General features: G+C 34.7%; 1 protein-coding gene across 1 annotated transcript; it reads left to right on the plus strand.

The window, feature by feature from the left end:
- Positions 1-2621: 2621 nt before the first annotated feature.
- Positions 2622-9187, plus strand: LOC116494089 (hypoxanthine-guanine phosphoribosyltransferase-like). The gene is made up of 9 exons (XM_032195791.1): positions 2622-2639; positions 3898-4025; positions 4489-4672; positions 5584-5643; positions 6172-6189; positions 6422-6504; positions 7418-7464; positions 8122-8198; positions 9122-9187. The coding sequence occupies exons 1-9, from the start codon at positions 2622-2624 to the stop codon at positions 9185-9187; spliced, it is 681 nt and encodes a 226-aa protein (XP_032051682.1).
- Positions 9188-9441: the final 254 nt, after the last annotated feature.

Here is a 9441-nt window from a genome sequence, read left to right on the forward strand (position 1 = left end):
TCAATTATTTCAGAAGATTTTGGAGGCTACACAGTTGCCCATTTGGCATTTTCCATCTAGGGGGTTTTAGTAGAATAGAACTATTTCCCCAGTTTAATGAGAATAATCTCATTCCAGCTGAACTGATGTCCACGTCGCAAAGCAGTATCACAACAATAGCCTCTTTTGCTGTCAATTTCTCCAAAGAGAAGCCAGTATTTGTTACGAAATGTTAATAACAATATAACTCTATATAACACATGCATATACATTCATATGGCCCTTATGAATGACGTTCTTCAGCCCTTCCTTAACGTGGACTATAGCTATGAAGTCACTGTTTATTTGTAGCTCAGACAACATTCCCAATGCAGTAAAAACTCAGAAATAAAGTCAGTGGGAGGGATTTTCTGCAATCCTTTTCTGAAACAAGACTAAATGGGACTTTAGAACTGGGTCTAGTTCAAAACAGATCAAACGGTATGGTGCCTAAAGGAGACAAGGATTTGCAGGGTCCAATGGATGGTTTATAAAAATGTGAGTAACACAGAATCAAATTTGTGTCAATTAATGACTTCAAGGATTTATAAAAGTAATTTACGTAACAGAGATCGTCTTTTAATAAAGATGGAAATGCATACATTTTACACTTGAAGATATTTTTAGGTGTCTTCTTCAGACAGGAGGCCACCTAGAATGTGCTATGTGTTCCAAAATTACCCTATATACAGATTAAGTATGCCAAAAATGCCATAGTATAAGGAATAACAGAACATTTAATTAAAAGGCAGAGAAACTGTTCAAAATTGGGTGTTATAGATTACATCTGATATGCACAATATTTATTTCTTCAGTGTAATTTCAGTAACTGTGCTCCAAACTCCATTAGACTGCTGGAACTTGCAAATGATGATACTACCAATAACTAGGCCCTCCAAAGAGGTTTAAAACAAATAATCTCACCCATACTGTTGATTTTAGCAAAACTACACTAAGTGTATTTTTGGGGGGTAATTTTTTTTAAATGATTTTAATTCTTAGAACCAGTCATATAAAGCTGTAGGACTGATATGCGGGGAATCAGTAAGGGTGATATTGCAGCACAAAGTGTTCTGTTGTGGCATCATCCTGACAGGGCTCTCTAGAGCACCAAAATGCTTTCAGGACAGCTAAACTACACTGTGTTCAAAAGCCCAGGAGAGGGCTAAGTGAGCACAAGGAAACATACAAACAAGCCTGAGAGCCTTCCCCCCCTCCTTTTTTTTTTTTTTTTTTTTTTTTTTCTTTCTCCACAAAAGCTTATAAAGGTAATATATGTTTGTAAGAGTTCCTCAGCAGTGCTGCTGTTTACCTTCATTTTGTCACCTGTGACTAAGTAAAGGAGTGTGTCTATGCTCAAACTGTATTACTGTTTGCATGTATGGGTTTTGTTCATTTCTTTTCAAAGAAGCAGTTTGTTGAGGAGAGTCTCCAGATTTTTGAATCTGATTTGCTACCTGTTAGAAAGGAGTGTCTAATGCTAGGAATTAGAACAGCATGTCTTTTCACAACATAGGGAGTTCACTTGTATAAGGTAGGAAAAACAATACAGAATTCATAAAAGGAAGGTAATGCTAATTGCGTAAAAAAAAAAAAAAAAAAGGGGAGGGGGGAGGCAAATAGTCTCAAGGCATTAATTATTCCCAAATAGTACTGCTAATTAATGTATCAATAACAAATGTGGATATACCTGTTAATCCATTTCAAAGAGCATTCCTGCATCATCTCAAGTTTTATCATCCATGATCTGAAGAGCTTCTGTAAGGTTACAAAGACACAGAGAAAAATCTTCTTTTGTTAACAAGCCCTTCCTCACCACTCCCTGCCAAGAAAACACTGAACTAGTTGAATTAATAAAATGTACCCAATCTGGTAAGAACATTCTGTAACGTGTTGTACACAAACTGCCTTTAGCTCATTTTGTTAGTAGGATTAATTTTTTAAAATCTAAGACTTTCATGTTAATCCTAGATAATACTGAAGTTTGGTACATTAAAAATAATCAGATTACAGTGAATGTCAATGTCATTTGATCTTGAATGATGTAGAGCATGGTAGTGGAACTACTGCCCTCTCTTTCTACAGAAGGATGACCTGAGTTCACTATGTCTCAACAGCTGCAGATGTCTGCTTCAAGTCATCTTTAAAAATGTGGCTTTGTTTATTCAAATAATGATTTTTGATGGCAAGTCAACATACAAATGTTGTGTAAGAAATCAGCATACAAAACTACCTTCTACATATATACCACTGAATTACCACCTGCTACAGCAATTTTCAGATTTGTGTTCTCAATTTAAAAAATTCTATCCTACCTAGTCCTTCCAGCTAATTTAATTCATGTGCTTCCTTTTTGCATCTCCCTCATTCTCCACAATCTTTAATCTGATTGGTTGCAAGAGGACTAATGCCTATTTTATTTCTGGTTAATCTAATTAAGTAAGAGCCTGGGATTGCAATGTCAGTGTATTAATAGAGGAAGTAATGCTTCCTGTAGTAAGGAGAGCAATTCTGACCTTTTAGAAGCAGGTCAAAAATAAAGTAAGACAAGCTGCAATAATAACACTAACTCATTTTCTGATAATATAGCTTCAAGTAAGATTATGGCTCATGTACTGCAGGTAAGAAAACATAATGTGTTTATATCTGGTTATCTAATGGAGGGGAGCTTTGGGAATGGGGGGGAGGTTGGTTTCAGCAAAAATAATAAAACTTTGGAAATATTGACTAATTAAATGCCTTGTTTCTGGTATTTGCTCATGAGAAAATCTGGCTTTAGGAACAGATAATCTCAATTGTTTACGCACTTATAACATTATGTATTAATATGCTTTCATTCTGTGCTAATAAAACAATACTTGATTATAGATCTCACTGTATGTAATTGCCGTAGTTTGTTTTTTTCCCACTTTAAAACTAAGAAATCTACCTATATCTGTAACTGAACAGCAAATGAGAATGAATCCCACTTAAACAACTAATTCCCATGGTAAGCTCATGATTTAAACATTTATATTTACTTCGTTATGGGTGAGTAGACTACATCATCATAAGGGGTTGCTGTATTATTATTTAGCATGTGCCATAATACAAAAGCTTTTATGAGCCTGTAAGGTATATGCAGCATGTTGCTATGGTGATGTGGTGCTCACACTGATGCAATCTTTAACGTTCTGTTTATGAACTTTCAGTAGTTTTTTCAGTAGTAGTTTTTTTAAATAAATCTTTGCACATAGCAGCAAACAAGATACTAATGTAGTAGTTCTTATTTTCTCAAAGTAGTCTTAATGAGCACAATTATTAACTAAATAAAAGGTACTCAACTGTGCTGTTGGGGTAAATACAAGTAACCATCACTATGCATACCTGTATGCCTCAAGATTAGTTTTGTTCAATAGTTACACTAGCATGGAGAAAGCTCAGTCCTCACTTGAGCTGAACCAGTTCCGATGTTTCTCATCGACTGTACTACGAAGCCAAATACACTGGCAGCAGGGTTTGAACTTTAGCTTGCTGTGCAAACAGAACCCCAAGTTAAAACTACAGAAGCAAATTATAAGGCTGAAGCACATTAAATAAGGTGAAAAGTGCTGTGATTGGGGAATACAGGGATGTTGCTCAAAGCACATGTACTGTGCTCCTTGCATGTAAGCTGCAGTTATGCAGCATGCAATAGAGACAGGAATCTTGGGGGGTGAGGGGCGAAAGCAGCATTTTAAAACTGCTTATTGTGTTACAGATTATTCTTATAATAACCTTTTTCTGTACTCCAAATAAAATGATGCTTATATATTCTAGTTGTCTTAAATAAGTAAACAGTCTGTGCTATCAGAGACTGGAAAAGCTTTTTTTCCTGTATGGCTCTGTCTTTCCTCTTAGGTATTTCCTTTTTACTTGCAGATAAAAGATGAAGAGAGTGGCTATAATAAAAACCTATTTTGCATTCCTAAGCATTATGAAGAAGACTTAGAAAGAGTTTTCATTCCTCATGGACTCATCCTGGACAGGTATGAGGGTAAAAAAGAGCAGTGATAGTTATGCTAACGATTAGTTTCCCTCCAAATGAAGAGATCATTGACCTACTCTGCATTGCCCATGAGAAACATGGAAACCCTGAAGTTCTAACACTGAAGTTCTGCTCTGGAGTTTAATATAAGAGCCATTTCATGGAGAGGATTCCTCTACAACCCTGGTGAAGTCTCCATATCACCTCATATATCTTTAAGCTTTCATGTTCTTTGTTGTTTAGATGTACAGTTTGAATCAACAACATCAACAATTGTGTGTCAAATGGAGTAGGGGTCGTCTTGTTAACTGCATGTTTCTCACTAAATTTTCAGTGTCTTAATTGGCCACAGTTTACTGGCTATTAAAAAAAAATCAGAATTTTAACTTGGCCATTATTTAATATATGGACAAATAAAAATAAACAGAACATTTTTATAAGAGTTGTCTTTTTTTTCCCCCCAGGACAGAACGCTTGGCTAGAGATATCATGCAAGATATGGGAAACCACCACATTGTTGCACTCTGTGTCCTTAAAGGAGGCTATAAATTCTTTGCTGATTTGCTGGACCATATAAAAGCACTAAATCAAAATGGTGATAAATCCGTCCCCATTACTGTGGATTTTGTGAGAATAAAAAGCTACTGTGTAAGCAAGCTTCTTTTTCCTTGGAAAATTGATTCTCCCCATCTATTAACATCTTGAATACTAGTAGTTTACATGAAAATTCTAGGAAAATTGAGTTTACGCATGTATCCTGTTCAAAACAACTTAGTTGCTTTTCAGTATGTAATAAACTGACTTACTGATCTGCCCAAATGATCAGAGGGATATTGTATATTCACTGGAATTAAAATATAGAAGAATGTTAATGTGAAAAAGTCAATGTTGGGTCACCAATGTCCTCTTCTCGAGCCTAAAGTTTTCACATAGGTTCTATTCTCTTTAACGTGGCACTCTTTGGTGAAAGGGAGAATAAGCATCAGGGACTTGCTTATTGTCTCCATCTTTATTACTTTCTGTTCCTACAGATGATGTTGGAAAGATTTGTTTTTGTAATTTGAATGTTGGGGAAGAGGTATGTTTTGTCTGAGCCAAATACAGTAAAGCAATGACTTGTGGTATATTTTCTGTTTTATTTTCTTCCCTCTTTGAAGGCTCAAGTGCTGTGCACTGATCAAAATTTATCACATACTAAATACAACAATTTACAATATCCTATAAATACTTCATGGAATTCTAAAACAAATCTGTGGTAACAAAAGTAGCTGAAAGCAATGGTGTCTATTCCAGGAATATGGATGTAATCTTGTTCAGAAGTGCTCCATGCAAACATGTCTGCACTGATGCTTCACACCCTTGTCTTGCTCTCAACTACTTAAAAGCTGTTTTACTGAAGGACTGCCAGTGCCGTGTATAGTAGTTGCAAGTGTCATTTGTCAGGTGAAGAGCCAGAGCAGCATTTCATAGAAATGCTATAGCATAGCAGCTATTCATAGAAATACTAGGTAATTATTTAAGTATATTTTATGTGAATTCTCCTCTCTCCTTTCTCCTAGAAGGATACACCTACAGAAAAAATCAGTATTGTTGGAGAACTGTCTACACTAAATGGGAAGGTATGAACTAGGATCTTCAGCTTTTCAGAGGAAAGAACAGTTCTTATGTATCTTTCAGGAAGTCCACTTTTAAGATGTTGGTACTACATATTTACAGACATTTCAAGATAGTTTAAAACTTTACACTTGATAAAACAGTAACTCCCACCATCTCAGTGGAAACAACATGATTAGTACTGAATGTTTCTAAAGATCCTGTTCTGTTTTATATCACAACCTCCAAAAAAGAACCATCTTAAACTGACTCATGCGATATGTTCTCAGAATGTTATTGCTATACATAAATATTATATAAAACCTGGTATAAGTGGCTTTCTCACAATATTTTAAGTTTCTATAAACACTTTCCAAAAGACTTGTGAGGAAGCACTAAATCTAAGTTATTATGTGACAAGTTCCTTTGAAAATTGATTGCACTATCAGCTTCAGTTACAACTAAGTTGCAAATGTTTTTTGGCTGTTTAATTCACTGAAATGATGCAATGTAACACTTTTATTTTTCATTTTCTTTCTCTCTACCTGATCTAGAATGTGTTAGTAGTAGAGGTGAGTAAAGAACCCGAAGTCTTTTTTGTGGCATGCGGTAACATTTGTTTTTTTTTAACCTGTTTTCCAAATTAATGCTTGCTGCACATAAAACAATTAATTATATGTAAATTAAAGTATGCAGATCACATTAATGTGTTGCTGCTCTTTATGTTTTAAATTAATCCACTGATAGTATGCTTTTTCTTTCAGACTAGGAAGATAAATTACTTTTTTTTTTTTTTTTTTTGAGGATATTATTAAGACTGGTAGAACAATGAAGGCACTACTTTCAAAACTAAAAGACAATGAACCAAAGATGGTAAAAGTTGTAAGGTATAATGACACATCCATTTACTAATAAGATATAGAAAAGTCACTCAGGTGAATTGTCAGGGTATGCTGGTATGTGGGTTTGTTTTCCTTTTTCCCCCCCTTTTTTTTTTTTATGATTTGCAGGAAGTAGTACTAAAAGCAGGAAACAATCCTTATAACAGCTGGTGAAAAACAAAACATTTATTAAACTGGGAAGCTTACACGTATACTAATCTGTTCATTGTTAAAACCAATAACAAGGGCTTCACAGCTTTTTTTTTTTTTTTTTCCCCTCGATATCCTTAGATGTGTGAGTCTGTAGAGTCTAAGTGTTTGTCAACAGTTGCAAAATGACTTCAACCAGCATTCTAGAGCGTTTAGAGCAGGTATCTAAAAGACAATTGTCTAAAAGACAATTCCCAAAAAGACAATTCCCAAATAATTCTTCTCACAAGTAATCATGATGCTTTGGAAACATGCTTTTTGGGTTTTATGCTCCTCCTAGTAACTGTCCAGTAGATTCACAGTATTTTCAGAAATGCCCAGGAAAATCAAGGATGAATATGACTTTGTGGCAGAAATTGTAGTGTCATAGCGTCAACTGAGAGCTTGCCTTTTTGCTTCCTTCCCTCACCACTAAAATCTTTACATACCACTTGAACGTATCTGTCTGTACTATCCTAGTTTGCTGACACATTGCTACAAAAAAAAAAAAAAAAAAGAGAATACAGAATTTGAAAGAATGAACCTAGATCAGAGCCTTAATTTATTGTTTCATTATAAGGCTGAAAGGAACTTGTAATCTGTTAAATAATGATTTTTTTTTTTTAACTGCACAATTGTAGATGTTTATTGGGGTGGGTGGGAGGAAGTGAAGTATACAGTTTCGAATAAGACATCTTAAAACCATAACCTTCTCTCCTCTTTCTTACAGCTTGCTCATCAAAAGGACATACCGAAGTCCAGGCTATAGACCAGACTGTAAATATTGCATTTTTTTGCTTATCCAAAATAAGACTTAATCTTTTCATTTCATGCCACTTTTCATAAATGAAAATTCATGCATGTTTCAGGAAGGCCAAAAGAAATGGAGAAAAAATACATAAATGCCTTAAAGCTGACAGCCAACTGTCCCCTGCTGTAACCTTTTGATAACTTTTTTGGTGTTCGTTTTGAATGTAGTTTTAGTTAATCATTGCTAGATACCAGGAAGAGAATCAAACATTAACTCTGAATTGTTTGGCTTTGACCCTAGAAGGCATTTGTTTTGATTCTGGTTCAAACTTGACTGGTTTTCAAAGTGAAAAATGAATTGCAGTACATCCATTTTTACATAAGTAAAATCTTCTTCATTGTCTCTTCTCCAAGGATTGCCTCCTAAGTAGGTTTTAAATTATGTAATTTAGGAAAAAAAAAAAATCTTTAAAAGTCATAGTAACTGATGATATAGAGTCTAACCTTTCTCATCAATTTACAGTTTTGATTCTTAGTGTTAAGTGTGTGAAGTTTCTTGAAAGCAAGATGAAATATTTCTTAGGTGTTACACTAAAATAGCAGAAGCACATGTTGAATACAAACTGTGTGTTTAAAACCTATTTACACAACCTAAGGATAAAAAAGAGTTGCATTTTGTTACAGACGTAGGCTTTGAAATTCCAGATAAGCTTGTGGTTGGATATGCTCTTGACTATAACGAATACTTCAGAGATCTCAATGTAAGTACACAGAAGTGTGCTTTGACTGTTATGTACGTGAGTGTTAGCACAGACAACTAGCAGAAAATATTAATTTCTACTAGGAGATTCTGGTCAATTAATAAAACTTTTAATCTGACTTGATGCCTCCATTAAAAGAGTGACAACATTATTAATATGCCAAGATGGCAGTTTAATGTAAATGCATGATAACTTGTTCATGCCTTACCTTTTTATGCATCTATTCTACAAGTCTTGTGGCTCAACCTTTCTGTACAGTATTTTGAATCCTCCAAGATGTTTTTCAGCATGTAATCTGCTGGCCCCATCTGAAAAGAAAGTAATTTGTAATTTGGTGTTGATTTCATGTTTGTATTAGAAAAGAGCAGCATAAGATTTCACTAGTAAAAAATTTTGAATGGTAGTAAACTGGACTCTGTATGAAGGTGTTTCCTACACTGTAAAGTATGCACCTCAAGACCTTTTTACTTTGTTCCATTATAGTCTCCCTATGCTGCACTGAGTAGTAAACAGACCCTGATAGAAAGAGTTGATCTTTTTTCCCCTTCATACTGTTCAAAAGCATCTTCATAAATATGGCTAAGTGGAAGTGTCTCACTTGAAAGTCTTTGAGGAAAAAACAGTTCTGTAGAAGACACATAACAAATCTGCATTATTACAAAGCAGTGTGGAGAAGGGCATGATAAATGAACAAAACTGGCCTCTTCCAGAATACACAACTTCTCTGTGAATTAGATGAACTTTGAAGCAATAGTAAGACTTCTATTTTACAGCTAGTAAAGTTGCAACCCTACTCGCAAAGCATAATGTCTTAGTTCCAATACTAGAACACAACCATGAATAAAACTGAAAATAATTCTCGTGTTTATTTGAAGGTACAGATTAATTGAAGTTGTACACTTTTTTTTTTTTTTTATTTTTAGCACATCTGCATTCTGAAAGAGAGAGCCAAAGAGAAATATAAAAGTAATGTCAGACTTCTGAAGTAACAGCGTGTGGATGAATTTGGTAACCTGCTACTCATGCCTGTTTCACTGAAGAACGGCATGTTCCTAAGGATACCCTTCTGTATATTTTTCCTATAATGTTATGTGAAACAGCTTAAGAAACACGAATGATTAAGTTTCAGTGAAACCTTAACAAAATGTTGGCCATAAAATAGATATTATATTCTACTGGAATCATAGGAGATACTGCCAGGACTTGCACATGTGTATATAACTCTGTCTGGGTTTTTATTTAC

The sequence above is a fragment of the Aythya fuligula genome, chromosome 12 (assembly GCF_009819795.1).
Source record: "Aythya fuligula isolate bAytFul2 chromosome 12, bAytFul2.pri, whole genome shotgun sequence".
In the NCBI taxonomy this organism is placed as follows: Eukaryota; Metazoa; Chordata; class Aves; order Anseriformes; family Anatidae; genus Aythya; species Aythya fuligula.

Bases quoted from the DNA above. Each gene is read 5' to 3' on its own strand.
- LOC116494089 (XM_032195791.1), top strand. The intron at 4,026-4,488 runs GTATGAGGGTAA...TTTTCCCCCCAG, and splicing joins CATGGACTCATCCTGGACAG to GACAGAACGCTTGGCTAGAG. The intron at 8,199-9,121 runs GTAAGTACACAG...TTTTATTTTTAG, and splicing joins AATACTTCAGAGATCTCAAT to CACATCTGCATTCTGAAAGA.